At 34.3% G+C, this 26750-nt stretch overlaps 1 protein-coding gene across 3 annotated transcripts; it reads left to right on the top strand.

Moving 5' to 3' along the window:
- The first annotated feature begins 384 nt into the window (after positions 1 to 384).
- On the top strand, positions 385 to 26750 carry SLC6A14 (solute carrier family 6 member 14). Of its 3 annotated transcripts, XM_006082199.3 has the most exons (14): positions 386 to 603; positions 1627 to 1792; positions 5098 to 5229; positions 6718 to 6879; positions 7689 to 7827; positions 8978 to 9110; positions 9949 to 10089; positions 18610 to 18838; positions 19658 to 19783; positions 20895 to 21013; positions 21544 to 21643; positions 21886 to 21995; positions 24790 to 24957; positions 26345 to 26750. In XM_006082199.3, the coding sequence occupies exons 1-14, from the start codon at positions 556 to 558 to the stop codon at positions 26489 to 26491; spliced, it is 1920 nt and encodes a 639-aa protein (XP_006082261.1). In that variant the 5' UTR covers positions 386 to 555; the 3' UTR covers positions 26492 to 26750. The 3 variants fall into 3 exon arrangements, with proteins under 3 accessions (XP_014314662.1, XP_006082261.1, XP_014314658.1); XM_014459176.2 differs by lacking the exon at positions 24790 to 24957 and having other exon boundaries at positions 385 to 603; XM_014459172.2 differs by lacking the exon at positions 19658 to 19783.

The following is a 26750-nucleotide window of genomic DNA, read 5'->3' as shown; positions in this document are numbered from 1 at the left end:
TCTTCTGGGAGCAGCGTTTGCCTCAGGGGATCAAGTGCTTTCTAGTGAGGGCAAATTTTTGGGAAACCCCAGGGCCGAGGGTAGTATGGTCTATTCATGAAAATCTTGGGGAACAGAATGGGCCCCACAGACCAGTGGAGATCAGCACTTGGTCCCAGGACAGAGACTAGAGTAAAACAGGAGGCTAGGGGGAAGCTGGGAACCTGGGAAAGCAGGTGAGATTGCGAAGGCACCTGCTGGGCTCTGAGTCAAAGGCTGTCAGTCCTCTCGCTGGGGCTGCTCTGCTCTCTCACAGCCCAGCCCTTTTCCTGGGGCTGGGCAGGGGATTGCTACATGCTAGCTTACCTGGGGAAAAACACGTTGGTCTCTTCCAGTAATTGACACGACAGGTCGCTCCGGAGAGGGGAGGAGATAGCTTCCCTTCATAAATGGTCCCACCCCTGGACAAGGTAGCTCACTCTGACAGGTAACAACTGGGAGTGTGCACCTGCCACCAGTCCAGCTCAGCAGGACTGTGAGACGAGGCGGAGCTCGAGCAGAGGGAGTGAGTGAACAATGGACAACTTGAAGTGCCCCAGCTTCTTCAAGTGCAGAGGGAAAGAGGTAGGGTTCTGGGAGCTGCAGAGGTACGGAGGGCCTGGGAAGGAAAATTTTAAGGGGAGGCAAGTCTCAGTTTTTGCTTTCTGTGCTTATTACTTCTCCACATTTCTTTCAACTGCCGTCCAGTGTGCCTGAGATGTCTTCAGAGAGTAGAGGAAAAATAAAACAGCTCTTACTCCAGGAGCTAGAAGACAGGGGCACCTCATCCTCTGCCTTGAGTGTGCCCAGAAAACCCTGTTTTCTGTTTCTCTCCAGACTGTGTCCATATGCTGGAGAAAATACTCCGTTCTTATCTGACCGAGGAACCCTCCATAGCCCAGAGCAGCTAACAGGTTGGGAGACAACTCCTCTCCTCTGAAGTGGAGAGAGAGCTGCTCCACCTGGTGGGACAGGAGAAATTGTCTCTGAATATTATCCTATGGCTTTCAGAAAAGCACTGATTTTACTCTCCAAGATAGGGGTTAAGTTAAACTTCCCCACATCCCAAACTATCAGCCTATGAGAAAAGGAGTTTATTTCTTCTTTCATTCCTTCTATTCTTTCTTTCTTTCTTTCTTTCTTTCTTTCTTTCTTTCTTTCTTTCTTTCTTTCTTTCTTTCTTTCTTTCTTCTTTCTCTCTTTTTTTTAGTGGAAGCTATAGGTGATCTTTCTCAAAAATCTTCTACAATCTCAAGAGTATTGAGTTTTACCTAGTTCATCTTTAAGACTTTTCCATTTGCAAACTTATTTGTCCACCTTTATTTACCCTTCATACTGCACGCCACATGTAACCTTTCCACCAAAATTTGGATGATCTCACCTGAAGAAGTAGTTCAAATATCTGCCTGCAGAGCTTTTCCACTTCAAGAGGTAAATGTAAAGTAAAAGCAGTCATTAGCAGAAATGTCTTCAACCTTGGATAGCATTCCCCTTAGCTCAGGTTCTACGGTTTTCAGGCTCTCTCTCTCTGTCTCGATTAGTGAAATTATGCTTCTGTGGAATTTTTAATAGTAGAAAGACAAGCTGTTGATATTTTCCCTTCTCCAGAAAGTGACAGCGTCATCTGAGAATTTCCATGTTGATGAAAATGATGAGAATCAAGTACGTGGCAACTGGTCCAATAAATCGGATTATCTTCTATCTATGGTTGGATATGCAGTTGGATTGGGGAATGTGTGGAGATTCCCATATTTGACCTACAACAATGGCGGAGGTATTTCCCCTTGCCCCCACATCTTTCTCATCCAGCTTTAAGTGGAGTGCTGTAAGGCCTCTAAGGATATTTTAAGAACTGAGGAAAGGTATATGATGTTTTGGGTTAGTGGGAGAATAGGAAACAAGCATACTGTATTTATTATTAGACTGTAAATTGCTAGCTTGTTAGGAAGGTAGCTTCACAAAATCCTCACATCTAAACATGATAAAAGTTGTATATTTACAACTTCTGTGTTTTGGATTTGAGATCTTGTATAATCTCCAACTGTGACTTACTATTCTTAATTTATACATTCCTGTGATAATCTGTTCAGACTTTAGTGTTAGCAAAAGACAGTGATTTCTAGTTCTAATAAGAAGTTTAAGTAAATTGTTTGTGTGCGTTTTGGAAATTTAGGTGTGGGAGCAGTTGATTAAAAAATAATTAAAGGTTTAGTATTTGAAGCTGCAATATTCAGTTACATGTATCCCTAATTGAATTGATTATGTAGAAGATCCTTTTAAAATGCAATAGAATTTAGTTCAAGACGAGGTGTTTAATTTCTGCAAAATAATACTGTTTATACCTCAGAAATTACTAAGGAAGACTCAATTAGAACAACAAGAAAAAATAATTCTGAGATAACACACAAAGGGATACAAAATGAGTTGCGTAATTCTCTAGTAATGTTGAAATAACTTTTCACTTACACCATATTTTACTCACTTGTAATTACAGGTTCTTTTAGAAGTATAGAGGTGCCATGCCCTTATATTTCATAATTGGATACAACTGAAACTGTGCCACTGTAATTATTTTTCTTGGTACAATAGGATATTTTGTGGTGATATTTCAATCTTATATTCCTTGTTAATTGGTTGCATGAAAAGATTCACACCGACCTTCAGAGACTTAAGAAAGAAGTTCTGTTTATTAAAAACTTTAAGTGTGGTGTGGCAAAAAATTCCCCTAGGTAGAGCCTATGTCATTTAGTCATGGGTTTGGTATACGTTTGAGCTGGAAAATGGGTCAGAAATCACCATCTTTTTGGTGTCTATATCCTAAGGTCCAGTGTAGTGAAGAGAAACATTCAAGCTCCTTTCCAGCCTCTTGTATTTAGTGTTTTTTTTTATTGCTTAAAGTATTACAAAGGGTATTACATATGTGTCCTTTTTCCCCCCCGCCCTTGACAATCCCCTGGCCTCCCCTACCCCCCAGTGTCTTATGTCCATTGGTTATGCTTATTGTATTTAGTTTTAGAATATGAATTTCCCTGTGATTTGACATCATACACAGACCAAGTAGTTGCCATAAATTTTCAGGAACTATATGAAACTAGGTTTAATAGAGTTTTTAAACATAGCCAAAATAAAATAGTATCATTTATTGGATGCCATTATCTCATCTACCATTTTCTCTAAGAATTAAGACATTATATGAACTCTCAGTTTTTAAAGATCACATCATTTGGGTAATAGATGATCTAGACTCTCTGAATTGCTTCTTTCTCTTTTTGCCCAAGGGTAGAAGATGAACATAAAATTCAAATTTGTCAAATATTACAAAGCCGATTTAAAAAATATGGTCAGGACACATAAGTAATAACTTAATCAATAAAGAAATTAAAAAATATGCTCAGTTGAATTAAAAATATGCTAAAACCTGGAATCATTTTAATCTATAAATTCTTTTTAGCAGTTTATGAAAAAGAAGTACTATACTTCCTTAGAGTCTAGGCCAGCAGTGTTACCACTGTGTACTACTGTACTGTATTACTTTACCAATATGTTTGTTATTAATAATGAAAAATATAATGGGTGAAAAGCTATATATAACACTGGGGAAAATAATCCCTTTTCTCCCTCTAAAAAAACTATTCACACTGGGCTAGTAAGCCTTTGATTACTGTTGTATTTAAACAGGGATATTTTGTATTACATTTTCTTCTTAAATATCATTGGCAGGACTTAAACTATTAGTCATAATAATGATGGTATGTTTATTGCAACATCTGTAAAAGCATATTTGTCCATATGTTCTAGTGACTAGTGACTTGTAAATAACAAGTAGTTTATTGTCTCATTATTTTTAGTAAAATATATTTTGAGGGTTTCAAAATGTAATTCTCAGGTATGATGTTACAGTATCATAATATGAAAAATATATGAGGAAAAAATGTAACATGGTAAATAAAATGTACATAATCCAAAAGCCCATTTTTATACACTGATTCTCACATTTTCTTATTAAATTTGTTTAGACTTCTAGAATACTTGATCAATGAGTTTAGTGTTATGTCCCTGTTTCTACCCACAATATGATAAAACTTCTAATGAGCAATATTATGCCCCAAAAGTAGGCAGAAAAAAAGTAAAATAATAAAAGATATTTTTTAAAAAATCAAAAGGGGCCTGGATAATCTACATGTAAGATTAGTCCTCATAAAATTAAAAGCTAACTCTGAATGCATCTCAAAAGTTCAGGCTTTTCTAACAAAACAATAAATTTCTTATTAAATTGAATGAAGGCCCTTATAACTGTTTGAAGACTAATGACCTTAACTGCAATGACTTCCACTCTGAACCACATTTAACATTTGCACCCTATTTCTTAAAAATAGGCCATTTATTTTTAAAAGAGAAAAGAGGGAAACTAACTTGGAACATATGCTATGCGCCTGCCATTTTGCCAAGTGTTTTCTCATAGGCTCTGCAATTAAACCCTCACCATACACTGATGAGTTGTTACACATAATTCTTCCCATTTATGAAGAACATAAGATTCAGAAGTTAGGTAAATTGCCCCAGGCCACATAACTAGTGAATGGTGGAACCAGGATATACACCTCATTCGGTCTGGCTCTAAAACATAATGATCATTCAACTCCTCTGGATTGCTTCTTATGGGCTATTGTTTTTAATAAGCACAACAACCACATTACTGATACAGCCAGTCCTCAAATAATGTCGTTTCGTTCAACATAGTTTTGTTATAATATTGATGAGTTGCTCTAGGAACTTACCTCTTGGTTCTATTAATTAGTTTTATTAAAATTGGTTTTATTAATGCCATTTCACTTAAAGTTGCAGAACCTATCGAGGATGTTAAGTGAGGACTTACTGTACTAGCATCCTCATTTCATAGATGAGGAATCCAAGGTTTAGAGAATCGAGGACTTTTTCCCAGAAAGTAGTAAATTTGGGGCCTAAACTCAGAAATCTGACTCACTGTATCAGAATGCTTTCAAAATGTTATGCTGGTTATTAATTGCCATCAAAATTTTGGGATATAATAGTGCTTTGTTTCTTTTTTGCATTTTCTAGGTGCCTTCTTGATACCTTATGCGATTATGCTAGCATTGGCTGGTTTACCATTGTTCTTCCTAGAGTGTTCACTGGGACAATTTGCTAGCTTAGGCCCAGTTTCAGTTTGGAATATTCTTCCATTGTTTCAAGGTTGGTATTAAAATGTGTTTCCTATTATAATTGTTGGTCTATTCATGAATATAGCTGTCCTCACTCTGAGAAATAAAACTGTTTAAAATTTGGACAGGTTAAAGACAAAGACCCATACATTTTTCTGCATATTGACACTGTAGAATTTAAAAATCAAATGTTAATTTTTATTTCTGTTTGTCTCAGGCTGCAGATATGGAAGGGGTAAGAAAGGACTAGAGAGGGTTGTAAGGGTGTCATTCTTTTCCTATTTTTCACCCTTTCAATTCTCTTGGCACATGGTCCTGCTGTGCATTCATTTCGTGGCTCTGGCATTTTTCTACTTCAGGTGGTCTTTGCCTTCTTGCTTTTGCATATCTTTTACAATGCCTAACTCAGAAAAGTTGAAAGGTCACAATTTTTTTTTCTTGGATGCTCTTAATAGAATAAAACACTGGTAAAGTTTTTTTAAAATATATTTTTATTGATTTCAGAGAGGCAGGGAGAGGGAGAGATAGAAACATCAATGAGAGAGAATCATTGATTGGCTGCCTCCTGCACGCCCCCTACTGGGGGAGGATCGAGTCCACAACCCGGGAATGTGCCCTTGGCAGGAATCGAACCTGGGACCCTTCAGTCCGCAGGCTGACACTCTATCCACTGAGCCAAACCAGCTAGGGGTGGTAAAGTTTTTCTTTAATGCCTTGATTGTTATTAAACATAAAACAGCCTTTCTATCTGTAGCTATATCTCATTTTGGTATGTGCTAGCAGCTGAAAACTATTTGTAAAAGCCTCAATGCAACATCAAAAATAAATTTATAGTGATGTGAACAGTATATTTTGCTGGAATATTAAGGAAGCTACCTCAAAAACTAGTTTTAGCATAGGAGTTACATTTAGTATACTAAACATTTTGAAACTATTGAGTTAAAAAAACTTCAGAAGTTTAAATTCAGATTGTTACTGAGTCATTGAATTTTCTTCACATGTACTGTAGAAATGGTGTACACTATCCTTTCAGGACATTAACTCATAGGCTTTATCTTTTACTTGTCAAAATGTTGGTTTATGGATGAAGATGTAAGTATTGGTTAGTGAGTCAATAGAATTTGAGCTTTGACTTGTTTTTCTTTTCTTTCTTAATTATTTTTAAGAATAGTACCCACTCTGACAAGACTTTACAGACTTCATAAGTAAGAGTAATGGACATGTATTTTTCCTTCTCTGAATTTAATGGATTAGTACAGTCTTCTGCCCTGATCTTAGAACTATTTCCTAACCAACTAAAAACTGCCTCAGAAAGCTAATCATCAAAATAATTTGAAATTTGAGAAGAAAACTATTCAGACAATAGTACTGCCTCCCTACCCACCCCAAAAGAAAAAGTTATTTGAAACAGCCTTCTCATTTTAAAATAGATTTTGTGGAAATTGAGATGCAGCTTTTTATGAACCAGCAAAAGATACTTCACTTTTTTTAAAAAAACTTTAATTGTTCTCTTTTTCAGGTGTGGGAATTACAATGGTCTTGGTATCCGTTTCTGTGACCATCTATTACAATGTCATAATTGCCTATAGTATTTACTACATGTTTGCTTCTTTTCGAAGTGAACTACCATGGAAAAATTGTTCTTATTGGGCAGATGAAAACTGTAGCAGATCACCTATCGGTAAAATTCATTTGTTTATTTTTAAAAATATTGTTAACTCTGCTTCATTCTTTCATATTTTCTAAGAAGCTTAAAGGGTTAGATTATTTTCTAACCAATTTAGGGTAAGTTTTAAGTGAGCCATGGGTTACTGATAACAACAGAATAGAGCATGTATAACCTGAAAATTGATGAATGCAGTGTTAATTTCTGAGGATAGCCAGTAAGGCTAAACGGCTACTAGAAGAGTTCTTGCAGGCCTTAGCCATGGGCAGGAGAGAAAAAAGTTAATGGGAAAGTGATAAAGAGAGAAAAGCACTATCCATGGTCATTGTAGTGTGTTTCAAGAGACAGTCAGTATTGCTCATGCCACATGTTGCTAATCTTTGGAATAATGTAGCATTGATATTGCAGACTATTACCACTGGGATCTGCCTTTGTATATCAGAGGGTGAAGTGGTAAAGACAATACTTCTTAACTTAAAGGTGTAATTTTCTATATAGGTTAAATAAATCCACATACTAAGAGTCCCTTAGAGCACTAAATCCCAACTGAAATTATTGTTAACTTTATAGCTTTTATGACTAGAAATATAATCATAGTTTAAAAGGGCAAATATTTTCATACTCACTCCCAGCTTAGTAGTTGAGGAGATTTAAGATGCAGAATGTGCATGTCTTATTCCATTTGTATGATTTTTACCCTACCTTCACCAAGTAACAATTTAGACTGTACTTTAAATATTTTACCATTAAAACTTGTTTTCCAGGAAAGTGCTCTTTTAAAACTAAGTACGTGTTTGTATGTGCATTCTTTTTATAATTTTCAGTAACTCACTGCAATGTGACTATACAAATGCAGACACTCATCCATGTGAATAAAAGCTGGGTAGACTTCAACAATCTTACCTGCGACAACGGAACTGAAGTTTATCGACCAGGGCAGCTTCCCAGTGAACAATATTGGAAGTAAGTACCCTAGATGATCCACTTCTTAAACAGATGTTACTAAAATTTCTTTTTATAAATAACAATAAAATTTTAATCGGCTCTTTTCTTAACTCATATAAGTAGAAAAAAGGGAAGCGGAACAAATTCTACTCCATTTGATTCAGATGTTTACTTATCTTGTGTGAGCAGTAGTAACATGCAAATTTAGCTCATAGTCGAAAAATTATCGTTTATAAATTACGTATGTAAATGGAAACACATTGTCAGTAATGATTTATTTAGCACTATTAACTATAAATTAGGGACTTTATTTGAATAAAACTATTCAAATTTTAGACTATAATTAGCAAGTTTTAATGATAAACAGTTGTGTGATAAGTCATTTATGGATAAAATTTCTATTTTAGGCTGCGATTCTTTATTATCCATTTTGCTAATAATGGTCACTATATGATAGAAAGAGATATTTTGAGTTATATTTACTTTTATTAATTTGAAATGCTCTCTCTTTATTTTCTTTAATGTACACCTATCCTTTACCCTGACCTAACTTCTTTGACTATTGCTGTAATGAGTTCTTCCCCATCTATATATTAATGCTCTTTTGTGACCCTTTTAAAATTTGGATCTTAAAATGTTCCCAATGATCAAGCTAAGAATTAAAATCTTAGATCCATTCATGTCCCTAGTGGAAATCATAGAATTTGATAGAGAGCCTTTGAAAAAGTTATAAATAGTGAGGCCATTTAGATTTGATGATAAATATAAGTACAATAAATAAGAAAACATTTAATGCAATTTTAAATGATATATTTGTTATTTTAACTTAAGACAAATATCGTAGTAAGTAAAATGAAATAATCTAATGTAAGGTTAATTTTTTTGCATAAAAGGAGCTTTGAAATATTAGGGCAAAATCATAGCTAAAGGAATCAGTAAATCTTTTATTCCAGGGTTTGGAACTTTGGATTGGTTTCACTTAAACCTAAGCCAGAGCCTGGCTTTTCATTGAACTATTTTTGCCCCTCCAATGTCCATAAAAGGTTCACATGACATTGATGTGTTAATCAAATACTCCTGAAGCTTCCCACTGGATAAAATGTATGACAAAAGTCAGTGTATTAAGACAGGTGATTCTGTGTTCATAAAAGGGCTTATGTGTTTTCAGCAAAGTGGCACTCCAACGCTCAAGTGGAATGGATGAGACTGGAAAAATTGTGTGGTATTTAGCACTTTGTCTTCTTCTGGCTTGGCTCATAGTTGGTGCAGCACTATTTAAAGGAATCAAGTCTTCTGGAAAGGTAATTTGGAAAATGCATTAGTGACGGAGCTGTTTTCCAATATCATTGTAGTTCATTGATGAGCATTATCAAATGCATGTCTTTTCTATAATGGGAACATTCAAATATGTGAAAACCTTTCAAAGTAGGCATTCCAGTTCTAAAAAATGTATAATATCACTACTATTGTTAAAAATAAAGCAAAGCAAGCACAAGCTAATACTAGAGTTGTGTAGTTACTCAAAACTTAAACCCTCCTAGCTGATATAGAATTCTGAGGCTTGCAAGTATATTTTTAAGTTTTCTGTCCTATTATATAAATAAGCATCTTATACATTGCAATGTTTAGTTTCAAAAGTGATCCTTGTTCTACAGGGTAATTATGTCAGGATTCCCCTAATTGGAGGAGGTAAAAAACCAACTATATAATTATTCTCTTAAAGTTTGCTAAAATTGACTCAGAACTCTCTCAGCAAAGAATCCCTTTCTGAAAAACATTATATTTTCCCCTTCCTTGTTTTATTTTTTAAACTTTCAGAAAGCATCATGGCAATTTCAGAGAACAACATGAAATTTCTCTGTGAGAAGTTGTATAGCATCCAGAAAAATGGATGTTTATGTGTTTGTAACTACTACAGTGAAATTTCCTTAAAAAGTGGAGGACAGGAATAACTGGATACTATCTTTGCATTCCTGGTATAATATCTAGCACATTCAGTTAATGTTAAGTTGCGATGAGACAAGCTGTTAGATCACAAAAATATTGTGAATATCACAGAGTCAGTGGAAACTTTCCAAACTAATGTTTTAATTGCACACTTTGGAAATGACATTAACTTTCTATTGTTTTTCTTGATAGGTGGTATATTTTACAGCTCTTTTCCCATATGTTGTCCTACTCATCCTGCTAATACGAGGTGCAACTCTGGAGGGTGCGTCAAAAGGCATTTCATATTACATAGGAGCACAGTCAAACTTTACAAAACTTATGGAAGCTGAGGTAAGACAATTTGAATTTCAAATTATCGGAGAAGGTAAACCTTAAAAGCAAATACCAAAAATCTTTGGTTACAGATAAAGAGTATCATAATGTAGTAGCTTGCAAAAGATATACAGTTAAACTTATTAGTGTTTCTGTCCAATAGGATGTCTGACTTAGCTATTTATATTACACTAATGCTCTCTTATTGGAAGCGAGATAATCATTTTAGCAATAGGATTCTAAAAGTCCTTTTATTCATATAACTGATTCTATTTGACCACAAAGATTTGGAGCTTATTAATCTGACAAATAATATTTCATGCATGAATACCTACAAATTGATGACTACAACCATGTGACTTATTGGATAAACTCATAGGAGATTTTAAGATTACAGTTGAAAGTTTAATAGACTAATATATATTTTAACTTTCTTCAAAAGTTAATATCCAAAAAAAGTAAAATCACATTTTGCCGAATGGATTATCAAGTTAAAACACAAAATTGAAATGGATGAATCATTCTATAAACAAAATTGTTACTGTTACCAGAAACACAAACATGTGCCATGAATATGAATTGGGTAACCCTATTTTAACTTTGGTCCACCTCCAGATAATGGCTGTCTGTATCACAGGTACAGAAATACTTTTATAATTTTGACTGTAAGGAACATTAAAAATAAGTGTAGTCTATACACTAAGCTTGTATTGATAAAAGTGAAATGCTTTCACTTTTTTAGTCAAATCTAGTAGTGTTTTCCCAAATGGATATTTGTCTTAGTTTGCTATGATGTTCTTTGTGCAACCATGCTTATTTCCAGTAATTGCTATTTTCTAAATACAGTCATACCTCGTTTTATTGCACTTCACTTGATTGCACTTCCCAGTTAATGTTGTTGTTTTTTACAAATTGAAGGTTTGTGGCTACCCCGTGTTGAGCAAGTCTATTGGCACAGTTTTTCCAACAGCATTTGCTCTCTTCATGTGTCGGTCACATTTTGGTAATTCTTGCAATACTTCGAACTTTTAAATTATTAATATATTTGTTCTGGTGATCTGCGATCAGTTATGCTTCATGTTACTATTATAAATATTTCGGGGTATCATGTGTTCTGACTGTTCCACCCACCAGCCGTTCCCCTGTCTCTCTCCCTCTTCTTGGGTCTTCTTATTCTCTGAGACATAGCAGTATTTATATCAGGTTGATTGATAACCCCACAATGGCTTCTAAGTGTTCAAGTGAAAGGAAGAGTTGCACATCTATCACTTCAAATCAGAAGCTAGAAATGATTAAGCTTAATGTGGAAGGCATGTTGAAAACCAAGATACACTGAAAGCTAGGCCTCATGCATCAGTCAAGTTGTGAATGGTGGAACAAAAGGGGACATGTGTAATACTTTCAACAATAAAGATAAATTAAAAAAATAAAAAGTTCTTGAAGGAAATTAAAAGTTCTACTTCGGTGGGGCACAAATGATAAGAAATAAAAACAGCCTTGTTGCTGATATGGAGAAAATGTTAGTAGTCTGAATAGAAGATCAAAACATCCACCACATTCCATTAAGCCAAAGCCTAATCCCGAGGGAAGCCCTAACTCTCTTCAAGTCTATGAAGGCTGAGAGAGGTAAGGAAGCTGCAGAAGAAAAATTTCAAGCCAGCAGAGGTTGGTTCATGAGATTGAAGGAAAGAAGCCATCTTCATCACATAAAAGTGAAAGGTGGTAAAGCAGCAAGTGCTCATGTGGAAGCTTCAGCAAGTTATCCAGAAGATCTAGCTAAGATAGTAAAGGTGGTTACACGAAACGATTTTCAATGTAGATGGAACAGTCTTCTATTGGAAGAAGATGCCAACTAGGACTTTCATAGCTAGAGAGGAGAAGCCAATGCCTGGCTTCAGAGCTTCAGAGGATGGTCTGGTGACTTGAAGTTGAAGCCAATGCTCATTTAGCATTCCCAAAACCCTAGGGCCCTTAAGAGTGATGCCAAATCTACTCTGCCTCTGCTCCATAAATGTAACAACAAAGCCTGGAGGATAGCACATCTGTTTACAACATGGTTTATTGAATATTTTAACCCACCGTTGAGACCTACTATTCAGAAAAAAGATTCCTTTCAAAATATTACTGCTTATTGACAATGCACGTGGCCACCCAAGAGCTCTGCTGGAGTTGTACAATGAGCCTAATGTTGTTTTCATGCCTGCTAACCCAACATCCATTTTGCAGCTAAAAAATCAAGGAGTGATTTTTATTTTCAAGTCTTATTATTTAAGAAATACACATGGTAAGGCTATAGCTGCCATAGGTAGGTAGTGATACCTCTGATGGATCTGAGCAAAATCAATGGAAAACCTTCTGGAAAAGATTCACCATTCTAAATACCATTAAGAACATTTGTTATTCATGAGGAAGCCAAAATATCAACATTAAAAATATATGTCAATATTAACAGGGATTAATACCAATTATCATGGATTATTTTGAGGGGATCAAGATTACAGTGGAGGGAGTAACTGCAGCTGTGGTAGAAATATCAAGAGAACTAGAATTAGAAGTGGATCCTGAAGACTGACTGAATTGCTGCAATCTTCTGATAAAACTTTACCAGATGAGGAATTGCTTCTTATGAATAAGCAAAGAAATCAGTTTCTTGAGATGGAACCTACACCTGGTGAATATGTGGTGAAGGTTGTTGAAATGACAACACAGGATATAGAATATTACATTAACTTAGTTGATAACGCAGCAGCAGGGTTTGGGAGGATTGGCTCCCCTTTTGAAGGAAGTTCTACTGTGGGTAAAATGGCATCAAACAGCATCACATGCTACAGAGAAATTGTTCATGAAAGGAAGAGTCAATCCACGCTGCAAACTTCATTGTCTTATTTTAAAAAATTGCCACAGACACCCCAACCTTCAGCCGCCACCACCCTGGTCAGTCAGCAGCCATGAACATTGAGGGAAGACCCTCCACCAGCAAAAAAATTACTAATCACTAAAGGCTCAGATGATGGTTAGCATTTTTTAGCAACAAAGTATTTTTTAATTTCCCCCCCTCCAGTTTCATGTTTTTTATTAGCAGGCTTTATTTTTTTAGAACAGTTTTAGATTTTTCAGAAAGATCAAGTAGATCATACAAAGGGTTCTCATAGTCCTATTATGATTATCTTACAATAGTATGGTCTATATTTTATAAGTCACTCTTCAGTGATTTACCATGGCTCTGAGCACAAAATCCAGAGTCCTTGTGATGGTCTATAAAGTTCTGCATAACCAGGGCCTGCCCACCTCTCCAATGTCCTCTTGCTCATTTTTGCCAGAGAGGCCTCCTTTCTCTTCCTCACACATACCAAAATTGTTCCTGCCTCTGAACCTTTGCACATTTATTCCCTTTGCCTGGGATGCTTTTCAGCAGTGAAATATTTTACGTTAAGGTATGTACATTGTTTTTTAGATATAATTCCATTGCACATTTAATAGACTACAGTATAGTGTAAACATAATGCCTATATGAACTGGGAAACCAAAAATTCATTTGACTCACTTTATTGCAATATTCACTTTATTGTGTTATTTGCTTTATTGTGGTAGTCTTCAACAGAACCTGCAATATCTCCGAGGTATGCCTGTACTTACAATTTGGATATTTAATTATTTGCTATAGAAATTTTCTGGTAAGCATGTCAAATTTATTCATGGAATAAATTTGTTTTTATTCATGGAAATCCATCTTTTATCTTTTTGAAAATTGCCGTGTCTATCTCTGGTCTTTGCTTACCTTTCTTGTGCCCAGATAATTTTCACTCCATAATCAACCACAAGAGCCCTAACTTGGTTTAGACCTATGAGGTTTTGTGATTTTAATCTTGGAAATTAACATGCTTTGATGTGTTCACAGACCATCTGTTGATTTCTTTGTTTATTTTAGGCCTCTCATCTTTTAACATTGTTTGTTAATCTCGTCCCAACTCAAAGACCATATTTCATGATGAATAAAAACAAAAATATGGATTAGATCCATTATCTTCTCTATATTAGGTTATTCTTCTCTATATTAGGTTATTAAACAAGATAAACTGTTAATGCATTTTTGGAATGGTAAAGTGCTATATAAATATGACCACACACTTATTTAAATTATTGTTATTATATTATACTACAAGGGCAGACAAAAGTAGGTTTACAGTTGTAAGTACTCAAAACAGAGATCATAAATCCATTGTAACAATCATAACCTGCATGTCTTTTTTCATACAAACAACTGTAAACCTACTTTTGCCAATCCCTGTATGTTATTATAGATACAACATTTTCCCTAAGAAGTGGAACATTCATTTTCTTTCAACATCATAACTTTGATCATAGTTGGAAAGTCCTTTCCCTATTCTTTAAGTGGCTTTTTTTTTTTTAAATATATATTTTTATTTTTTTTTTAATATATTTTATTGATTTTTTACAGAGAAGAAGGGAGAGAGATAGAGAGTTAGAAACATCGATCAGCTGCCTCCTGCACATCTCCTACTGGGGATGTGCCTGCAACCCAGGTACGTGCCCTTGACCGGAATCGAACCTGGGACCTTTCAGTCCGCAGGCCGACGCTCTATCCACTGAGCCAAACCGGTTTCGGCTCTTTAAGTGGCTTTTACAAGACTCAGATCACCTGGGCTTTACAGTTCCTTGAAACTTTCCTGAAAATATTCTACGAATATTTTATATTGGTCTGTGTTTCTGTGTCTGAATTAACTTTATTTTTCTTTATTTTTATTGTTGACACTGTTACAGATATCCTCATTTCCCCCCACCCTTTGCTCTTCTACACCTAATCCCCAGCCCCCCTTTCCCTCTGGCATTCACCACACTGTCCTCTGTGTCAATGAGTTATGCATATATGTTCTTTGGCTAATCCAGTCTGCCCCTCTGCCCTCCCCTCTGGCGGCTTTATAAGATCAGAACTAAACCTAATGCTCTTTGTGAAACATAAAATTTAATCCTCCCACCTCCCCACTGTACTACCTCCACTTCTTTTTGTTGGGGTTTGCTGGCAATTAGAATTTTTTCTTAGATTTTTAAAATTTCTCTCTGGCCACAGAGCATGGGATCATAAGTATATATTTTTCCTTATCACTGATTATGTGATCTCTATTGAGATTTCTAGAAGAGTAGAGAACCATACAAGTATATAGCTAGGGGGGTCTTCAGTGATTATTTTACTAACTCATTTTACAGTGATAATATTGAGACCCAGAAAGATTCAGATTTAGTTAAGTTTAGACAGCCAGTTTCTGCATCTTGAATTAAGATTTCCTAATCCCTAAAGCAATGACCTGTATAGCTATGAGATTGGTAGGCATGGGTATTACAGCTATGTTTGGGATTTTGCTTCAGTGTTCTTTCCAACCTTAGGTAAACATTATGACTCACACCTGCCATACCATTTCCAGCTCCCCCTAATTCACATATGAAAACATAATATCAACTAAAAGAAGCTGAGACCAACATAAGCATGTTATTTATCTTTTAATATATACAACTGCCTAAGAAAAAAGAGAGTACTTTATTCATAACATATTTTTATTATATCTAAGTAAAATAACCATGTTCTATCTATTCATATATTTCCTACTGGCTTCCTGACATTATAAAGCAATTATAGTGCAATAATAATCTAACATCAAGCTGTATTCTGAAGACCTGGTAATATTTATTTTACTGCCTAAAAACTTTATTTCTATTGTAATTGAAAATAGATTATATACATTTCAGGGAGACAATTATTGTTTTTAACTTCCATAAACAAGTATCAATTTATGATTTTTTTCATAATAACAACAATAGCTACTATTGAGCATCTGCTAATTGCTTTGCATGTACCTCACATCATTCCTAGGATACATTAAAGTTGTTACTTTTGCCATTTCCATTTTATAGGTGAAAGAACAGGTTTAAAGATGTTAAATACTTTGAAGTCAAACAGAGTGGGAGTTATTGGATATAAACTTCATTCTTTTTGACTCCGGAGCTAGAACTCCTACTCATCCTGTTATATTGCCTGCTTTCACTGATGAGTCCTGTTTTCAGATGAACTAAAAATTAATTTTGCCCAAGTACAGGGTGTTCCAAAAATGTATACACACTTTAACAGCTGATAGCTCAATTGATGTTTCTTTCTTTTCAGATTTAACCCATTGGAATTAATAATCGGTTAAAAATGGGTAACATTTTTGGGGGCACCCTGTATATGCCGACTCTATTATTTGAAATCTGCACAATTAGATTTTTTTCCTTTGGGGTAATGTTATAGGTGCAGAATTTCATTGTTAAATGGATTTATCTAGATTAGTTTCTAAGATTAATTACTGTCCTTTAGCAAATACATAGGAGGGGTAATTGTGAAATAATAAATGGGTAGGATTAGATGAAGAATGGGGATGCTACTTAAAGTGATGAGACCAGCAACATGAGGCTCTAATCAAAACATGGAATGAGGGCCCTGGCCAGTGTGCTCAGTGAATAGAGCATTGGCCTGCAGATTGAGGAGTCCTGGGTTTGATACCAGTCAAGGGCATTTACCTTGGTTGCAGGCTCGATAACTGGCCCTGGTTGGGGCATGTGCAGGAGGCAACCAATTGATGTGTCTCTCTCACATTGATGTCTCTCTCTCTGTCTCTCTCCTCTCTCCCGCCCTCCCATTCCACTCTCTCTCTCAATGAAAAATAGCCTCAGGTGAGGAGTAACAACAACAACAACAAAACACATGGAATGAGAGAATGATCTAAGGGCTGCCTCAATGCATCATCATTGTTCAAAAATTGCCTAGAACTATCCTTGTTAAGAATTATGTTTTTATTGTTTCCAAATTGATATGTAAGAATTCCAATACATTTCCAGCACAGCTGTCTTTTTGGTGGAACTTGAAAACTGATTTTAAATTTATGTGAAAGAGGAAAAGGCAAAACAAAAAACAAAACAAGGTGTTTCTGAGGAAGTGAGGCACACTTGTCTTACCAGATATGAAACAATATTATAATGCTATAGGTATTAAAATAGTACAGTGTTAACATAGATATAGACATACAGACCAGTGGAAAATAATAGTAATCTCAGAAATATTAATGAATATATGGAACTTGATATGTGGCAGAGGTGTCAATGAAAATCAGTGGGGAAAAGGATGAACTATTCAATTGTATAATTGATATCCAATTGATATAATTGATAATATCTTTGGAACATTGATATGTCATTTGGAGAAAAATGAATTGGGATTTCCAATTTAATATGCACAATATAAATTTCATGTGAACTGAAACCTAACAATATAAGCAAAACTTTAAATCTTTTAGAAGAAAGTATAGCATAGTATCTTTATGACCTTGGGTTAAGGATTATTATTTTTAAGGATTATTTTTTAAGTCAGAGAAACCAAGGACAATACAAACAGGCAAGGATGAACAACCTTAGCTACATTAAAAGAACAACAAAATCTTTGTTTCATTTAAGAACACAATGTTAAGAGGTGAAAAAAATAAACCACAAAGTGTCAGAAAAAAATTTAACATATATATAGACAAAGGTTAGAATCCAAATTACATTATATATTCATAGAGATCCAATAAGGTAAATAAGCCACACAAAAATAGCAAAAGACATGAACAGGAATTTCACAGAAAAAACAACAACTATGGAGTAGAACACATAAAAACATGCCAAAACATATGTCATTAGGGTAATCAACTCTCACTTCATAGTCACTAGATTAGACTGTATTAAAAATTCTGACCAATGTTATAAAAAATGTGCAGAAATGGGAACTCTCATAACCAGCTACTGGAAGTGCAAAGTGGTGCAACAACTTTGAAGGACAATTTGGCAATATTTAGGAAAGGGGAAGATTCATATACCCTATGACATTACAGTGCCACAACTAGGTATGAGGACACACACAAGAATATTCACAGTTACATTGTTTCTAATAGCAAAATACTGAAGAAACTGAATGTCCATCAACAGGATAAAGGATAAAGTGTGGCATACACAGTGGGGAAGTACAGCAGTAAAAAATGTTCAATATATATATATAACTGAACCATATGAATTTGCTTATATTCTGTCATTTTTGACTTATAAAATTGAAATACCTTATGGTTCAAATTGATAAGGGATAAATTTCATACAATACTGACTGAAAAGGGAAGTTGTATAAGTTAATATGTATTAAGAAAACTTTTCTATAAACTCAAAAACATGCAAAGCTAAATGCCATTGTGTTTAAGTTTACATATTTATGTAGTAAATATACAAAGAAAAACAAGAAAATGATAAACACAAAAGTCAGGATAGCAGTTACCACTGGAGGTGATAGGATTAAGAAGGGGGAAACTGGGTCTTCAAAAGACTGATAACATTTTATTCCTTAAGCTGAGTAGTGGGTACTTGGGTGTTTATTTCATTATATTTGTTCATTTGTATATATAAAATATTTTATGCAAATGAAAATTAAGAGTGTGTGTTTTAAAATATCAACTTATTTTCTCATAGATTTGGAAAGATGCTGCCACACAGATATTTTATTCCCTTTCAGTGGCTTGGGGTGGCTTAGCTACTCTATCATCTTACAATAAGTTCAAAAATAACTGCTTCTCAGATGCCATTGTGGTATGTTTGACAAACTGCCTCACTAGTGTGTTTGCTGGATTTGCTATTTTTTCTATATTGGGACACATGGCTCACATCTCTGGACAGGAAGTATCTCAAGTTGTAAAATCAGGTATGGAATGCTATATATTATTAATTTTTATTAACTCAATGTAGTTCATTTAAGCAATACTAATATATTTTAGAGAAATTTACTTAAAGCACTCAAGATTTAGGGTATTGCATTTCTTATTTCATCTTATATACTTTGGTTATTTTAAGGATGAAGTAATTCTTAGATGATTTGAGAAAATAAGACTATACCAGGGAACAATTTAAGATTTTTTTTCTGAATTTTGTTTAGTTTTTAATATGAATTACTTCCTGCACAATTATAAGTATCAGAAATCATGATAAGCACTTTACATACATTATCTTTATTTGTGTGTATGCATATATATAAAAGCGATGATATATATGTGTGTGTGTGTCTACAGTATTGATCTGAATTTTAAACACACATTAATATCATATAGATAGAAACCCAAGTGACTTTGCCCAGCTGTGTCCAACCTGAACATCATTTCGTTAATGATTCTTTTAGAATTTCTAGGGTAAGATAATTTAGGTTTCTGGAGTTTAAGAAAGATATTATTCTTCATCAATCTTAAAAAAAATAGAGTCAAAATCAATGAAATAATTAAGATTTCTTATGTGAGAAATGTACCATTTCTAAAATTGACCTCTCTAGCTTAATTCACATCATGGATTCACATCGTAACCAAGTCAAATATTTTTAAAAGTGAAAGTGAAATAGTTGCTAAAAACATAGTTCATGGATTGTGTTACCAAATTAGAATGAGATTTTTCTAGTACTTTATTTTGAAAATGTACAAATATGGGAATTTTTTTGGCAACTAATTTAAATTAAAATGTCATGCATTTTTCTTAGGTTTTGATTTGGCATTTGTTGCTTATCCAGAAGCTCTAGCCCAACTCCCAGGTGGACCATTCTGGTCTATATTATTTTTCTTCATGCTTTTGACTTTGGGTCTCGACTCTCAGTTTGCTTCCATTGGTAAGTAAGACTCCCACTGTTAGCCTATCTCTTTTATATTGTACTCATGTTTCTTCTACTTAAAATTATCTTTTTCTTAACCCTTGTTGCTCCCCTAGGTTTTACTCTCAGAAAAATCTTTCTGAAAATTTTTTAACTTAAATTAAAAAATAAAAAGTATTCATGAATCAAACACCCCAAAGGAACAAACATTAATATGTTATCATATTTGCTTCAGATATTAAAAAATGTTGATACATAGACATATAGGTCTAGCTAATTCACAATTTGTTGCCATTGTGACAGGCAACTGGATTATTTCCAGTTTTTAAAACTTACACAAACTACTGCAATGGCTATTCTTGCACATGGCTCTATGTATTCATAAAAATTTTCCTTAGGTATACACCAAAAAATTCTGAAACAGTCTTTATTATATCATCTTCTTACATAAAACATTTTAATAGTTTACTGTTTATGGGGCAAAGTCCAGCCTCCTCTAATTGACTTTCAAAGCCCTCAAATATTTCAAATATATTTCTTAATCCTTTCACTCAAACACCCTTCTACTTTTAGCCAGTACCCTGTTTCATGAACACTTTCTTTTTTTCTTTTTTAAAGGTTGGTTTTAATTTCTTAATATACTGATATGAAGTTCAAAATCTTCTATAAGATTTTTAGATTATTGTAATTATTTGTATAAAATAATCAATGATTGGGTTTGGTGGCTTATGGGAATACATTTATTTCTTAACCTGGAAGGCCTTTCTGTATCCATGTTATTTATTCGAATACTCACCTTTTTTAAAAGTTGTATTAGACTTCTTCCTTCCCTATAACTCTTTCAAACTACTTCAGCCCCCAGGGACCTGTTACCTTAAAGTTGCTACCAATGAAAAACTTTATAAAACAGACTAAAAATGGCAAATCGAGCTGCCTTTGATTTTTATCAGAACCGACAAGTGGTGACTGCCAATTGAAAGGATCTTAAGGGTTTTTAAAAGCTACGATTAAGGCTAGACTATTTTCTCAATATATATTTGTAAATTTCATTAATAGAAGTTGAATTCTGTGATTAAACTTATTGACAAATGAGTTGACATATAACATGCCATTTTTCCCTCTTCTGAAGAAACAATTACAACAACAATTCAAGATTTATTTCCCAAAGTGATGGCAACAATGAGAATTCCCATAACTTTGGGTTGCTGCATGGTTTTGTTTCTCCTTGGTCTCGTCTGTGTAACTCAGGTATATTATAGTATTTATTTCCATAGACAAAATATTACTTGGAACATACTTTATAATCTCAATGAGAAAGCCACAGTTTAAGAGAATGTTTAATGACAAGTCCAAGTCTGACTTGGATCAAGGTTTTCTGAATTTTAGTTCAGACTGTTTGCCATTATAGCACAATTTCAATAAGTATATTTTGCAGAGGGGCAGGAAGCTCACTAATGAACAATTTCCCCAATTACAATAAAGTTAGAGACTTTAAACATACACTATATTTATTGGCCACTATTACAGAATACACATATCATTTTAATAATTAACTATTCTAAATGCTTTTTTCCAAGTTACTTCATACAGAAAAAAAGATCATTTTTGAGATTTAAATCCATATTTGTGTTCACGTTTGAAAACATTCCTTTTCACATTTTTGGCAGAGGTGAAATCAAGGAGCATATGCTAAAATAAAATTAATAATTCAATTTGAATGCTTAATAAATCATAAAAATAATTAAAACTATACTTATAAGTAATTAATTTTTTGGTAGGCTGGAATTTACTGGGTTAATCTGATTGACTACTTCTGTGCTGGATGGGGCATTATGATTGCAGCTATACTGGAATTAATAGGAGTCATCTGGATTTACGGTAAGTGGTAACTCTTAGAATTACTCTTTCTACTAAAGTAATTTAGTTTTATTCTTTTCCATTGTGTGTATTATAATAGTAAAGTATAATATAACTGGTAAAATATAGTATAAATAAAATGTAAATGTGTATCCTTCATTGCTGTAGTATAGGAAAATGTTCAGACAAAACTTGAGGCCACAATGATTAATGGAGGAACATATGAGCAAGGACTGAATGCACTCTGTTGGTTGTTTTGTTAGGAGGGAACAGATTCATTGAAGATATAGAAATGATGATTGGAGCAAAAAGGTGGATATTCTGGCTATGGTGGAGAGCTTGCTGGTTTGTCATTACGCCTGTTCTTTTGATTGTAAGTATTAATATTCCATGAATTTAGTATAAATAATATATATTTAAACATCTCTGAGATAAAATTGAAAAATAACTCACATTGAAGACAAAAAGGCAAACAAATGTCATAAATTAATGATTTTTCAACTTTTGCTTTATGACTGGTGCCTCCAAGTTGCCTAAATTAAAATGTCTTTGCAGTATTATTTTTGAGCCCATAGGTTTAAACATTTACTATTTGAGAAAATAGACAGGCTCCTATAGACTTAAAATTCCAACATATTTAAGAATTACCAGTAGGACAAATAAAAATAAATCATTCATTTTTTCATTCTATAATAAATATGCTAGGTACAGAAAAATACAAATATGCATATAACCCATACTCTAAATATACTAATTGCTAAGAATCAACAAAGATTCCAATGCATATTTTTTTCTCTTTATGGGAGGTACTTAGTATATGAAATTACTAAAAGAAACTCACCTGTGTCAATAGAGGCAACAGTTTATGTTAACAAATTCAACAGTTGCTATTTAGGAGCTGAAGGAAAGCAAAATTATGTCTTCTGGAAGACAAGACATATAGACATACAATCTATACTAATAAAAGGGTAATATGCTAATTAGACTGGACATTTTCCGGACATCCTTCCAGACAAAGCCATGGTGGCAGGAACTGAGGCAGAGGCGGTTAGGGATGATCAGGCTGGCAGGGGAGGTCAGTTAGGGGGCGATCAGGCCAGCAGGGGAGGGCAGTTAGGGGGCAATCAGGCTGGCCGGGGAGCAGTTAGGGGCATCAGGCAGGTGAGTGGTTAGGAGCCAACTGTCCTGGATTGCAAGAGGGATGTCTGACTGCAGGTATTGGGCCTAAACTGGCAGTCAGACATCCCCTGAAGGATCCCGAATTGGAGAGGGTGCAGGCTGGGCTGAGGGACACCCCCCCCCACCCCCATGCACAAATTTTGTGCACCAGGCCTCTAGTCTTTAAATAACAGTTCAGGGCAGTAAAGGCTGAATGCCAAAATAACACATAATGAGATGGAAATTACTATTGACTAGAGATAACAGTGGATGTGTGGTGGTTACAAAGCTTCATAGAGGATGTGTTCTGGTTCTTATTGCCTCCATGCTTCAAAGGTTTTCCTACAAAAGGCCATTAAATAACTTGATCTAGAATTTGCTTCACATCTGAAGTATCATGTTTGTTTTTAGAGGGAATTAAGTTGTGTGTGTGTGTGTGTGTGTGTGTGTGTGTTTAACATTATAAGGTCAGTTTTAAATTGTGAGCAGTTTAAGACTAGATGTATTGAATTAAAATATTTGTATGCCCCATATTTTTTGCTAAATGACTTTGACAGTGCTACTAAATATTGTTTGGCCTTTTTGACAAGTCTCCATAATAAAATAAAATCCTTATAAATTTAGAAGACCTAATTAGTCTTTTAGCCAGCCAACTTTGATTACATAAATTTGACAACTGAATTTATCTATCATCTATCTTCTATTATCTATCTATCTATCTATCTATCTATCTATCTATCTATCTATCATTTTAATCCTCACCCAAGGATATGTTTTTATTGATTTTGGAGAAGAGGAAGGGAGAGAGAGAAAGAGAGGGAAAAATTGATGTGAAAGAGAAACATGGATTGGTTGCCTCTTGTACACACCCTGACCTGGGTCAAACCGGAAACCTTGGTATGTGCCCTAACTGGGAATCAAACCCACAACCTTTTGGTGTATGGGATGATGCTCCAACCAACTGTGTCACCGGTCAGGGTGACAACTGAGTTTATTTATAAATGCAAAGGTATTAAATATTAAATGACATACATCATAAGCCATTTATATAAAGTTATGCATATTAGACTCCACTATCCCTCATTTATTCTCTTTTAGCTATGTAAAATTATGGTAAGTGTAAAATATATTTAAATTTCTGTAATTAACTTAATCTATTAAATTGTAGAATGAGATTTGAATATCTATTTTATAAAGATTCTTGTATTCTAAATACATTTAAACTAAATTTAGAGGAACTACTAGGTGATTTTTGGTTTTGTTTTACAGATTTCTAAATACACAATTAGTTTTAATGCTGCAACATGTTTTTTAAAGACATTTTTTAAAAAACGTGGCCTTAACGTGTTTCAGCTTTAAAATTCAGATTTCACTGTTTTACCAAACACACATTGAGCTTGTTTTTTTCTCAAGAGGCTGGAAGTGATATGTACTTTGGTAAATATATATGTAATACTAGTAAGTGAATGTGTGTGAGCTTGGGTGTGGAGTAAGGGATGCTCTGTGCAGTGAGAAATAATAGAAATAATTGCTAAGCAAGGAGCAAAGCATGTTCACTAAAGTGTATTTTACATTCTCATTAAATTAATTGATATGCTCGCTAGCTGATGGTTTAAAATAAAACCATGCTATTATAAATAAAAGTTATAAGTTTGTTAACAGAATATCTCAGATATTATTTTACTTACAGTCTGCTATATTTTATGGTAAAGTATTTTATTGAAATACATGTTGGACAAGTATTTGTATTTTTTATAAATATGCGGAGGTGCTAATTTTAATCTATTCAAAGCCAAATATAAGTCATTTAGATTGGTCCACTTAGTATTGTTATCTTATGGCTAGTTATCTGATTATCTTAGTTGCTTTAATGTATTTTCATTGTAATTTCTTTTGATAAATTATTTCTAAAGAATGGAATAAAATTGCTAATAATTAGTGCAATTGGAATCATTAGTGCAATAAAGTCTGATCTTTAGCATTGTCCTTTCATATGTTAACTTTCACAGACAATTTTTATCTGGTCACTGGTGAAATTTAATAGACCTACTTATGGCGAAATTCCATACCCGGACTGGGGAGTTGCTTTAGGCTGGTGTTTGATTATTTTCTGCATTATTTGGATTCCAATTATGGCTATTATAAAAATAATTCAAGCTAAAGGAAACATCATTCAAGTAAGTACATTATTTGTTCACCACCCCAAATCAAGTGTCCTTCCATCACCGTTTGTCCCCCTTTTACCCTTTCTTTTTTTTTTTTTCCTTTTACCCTTTCTTACCTTTCCCCAGCTCCTTTACTTCTGGTAATCACCATACTGTTATCTATGAGTTGTTTTTTTCTTGGGGGTGGGGGAGGGTTTGCTTAATTTCTTCACCCTTTTCACCCAGTACCCCCACCCCCTCCCTCTGACAGCTGCCAGTCTTTTCTCTATATCTATAAGAATGTTTCTATTTTATTAGTTTACATATAGGTGATGTATTATAGAACTGTACCCCTGAAAGCTATATAATTTTATTAACCAATGTCACCCCAATAAATTCAATTAAAATTAACATTATTTGTACTTCATTTAAAGCACTATGATCAAACTAAAGATTAACTTACCAATATGTTGGTAATATGAGCTTATGACCATGAGATCAAATTAATCACTCTTTCCATTAGGCTACTTCTGTATCTGAGACAAACATCCATTACTATGTGCATAGCATTGTATTACACTATACATATATTTGTGTGTCTCCTTATACTAGACTATAAGGTCCGTTAAGAAGAAGTCTTGTCTTGTTTGTTGCTGTAGCCTCAGGTGCCATTAGAGTGCTTAGCACATAAGTTATCATGTCTACACTTGTACTAAGTTTTCCTGAAAATGATGCAAAAGCAAAGCAAATGACCTTTTTTTGTGTTATATCTATAATCTTCACTTGTAAAACCTGGTCTGAAAAACAAACAAACCCACTCTGTTTATAATATATATCCTAATAGAATGTTTATACTGGGGAAAGCCTGGTAAATTATCTTGAATCCAAACTAGGTCCTGAGTCACCCCTCTTCCTTGGAGGCCTAGGGGGATGGAGTTGATTATGACACATCATTAGGGCATAGGGCAATAATAAGGTAGGCTCAGTAGTCAGATTTAATATATATATATATTATTTCAGAGAGGAAGAGAGAGAGAGTGAGAGAGAGAGAGAAACATCAATGATGAGAGAGAATAATTGATTGGCTGCCTCCTGCACGCCTCCCACTGGGGATCAAACATAACCTCCTGGTACATAGGTTGACACTCAACCACTGAGCCACGCCAGTTGGGCTCAGTAGTTGGATTTAAAATAAATATCTAAGCCCATTCAAGAATGAATCTAGATTAAATGTTTTACCCTGGAACTCCCTTTCTTTGGTTCTTGAAACTTTTCAGGTATACACTGGTTTAGATCCCCACCAAACAGTCACCCTGAGGCTAGGGCAAAGAAATTTAACATTCTAAAAAAAGTACTTTGATATTTATTTACAGATTGTAGCACTTAAGTTCTAAGACAGCTTTTTCCTCCCTCATTTCAGCGTATTGTAAGCTGCTGCAGACCAGCTCCTAACTGGGGTCCATACCTGGAACAACACCGTGGGGAGAGATATAAAGACATGGTGGATCCTAAGAAAGAGATTGACCATGAAATACCTACTGTCAGTGGCAGTGGAAAACCAGAATAACTTCTAATTTTAAAAAATATGTGCTTGTGTAATGTGATTATTTTAGAGAAAATTTTTATTTATTTGTATGTCAATTGAATAAAATGTATATATTATGTTCATAATAGTATAACAGCTATTTTTTCCCATTTAAGCAGGAATGTAATATAAAAATGTTTAGCAATGTACCTATTATATTTCTTTTTAGATGATCTATCTGTATTAACACACACATAGCTGTCTCTATTTCACAATAAAATTTTTGTACATATTACCATAA

Source organism: Myotis lucifugus, unplaced genomic scaffold, assembly GCF_000147115.1.
Source record: "Myotis lucifugus unplaced genomic scaffold, Myoluc2.0 scaffold_2, whole genome shotgun sequence".
NCBI classification, from domain to species: Eukaryota; Metazoa; Chordata; class Mammalia; order Chiroptera; family Vespertilionidae; genus Myotis; species Myotis lucifugus.
This window is presented reverse-complemented; position numbering and strand designations above follow the sequence as displayed.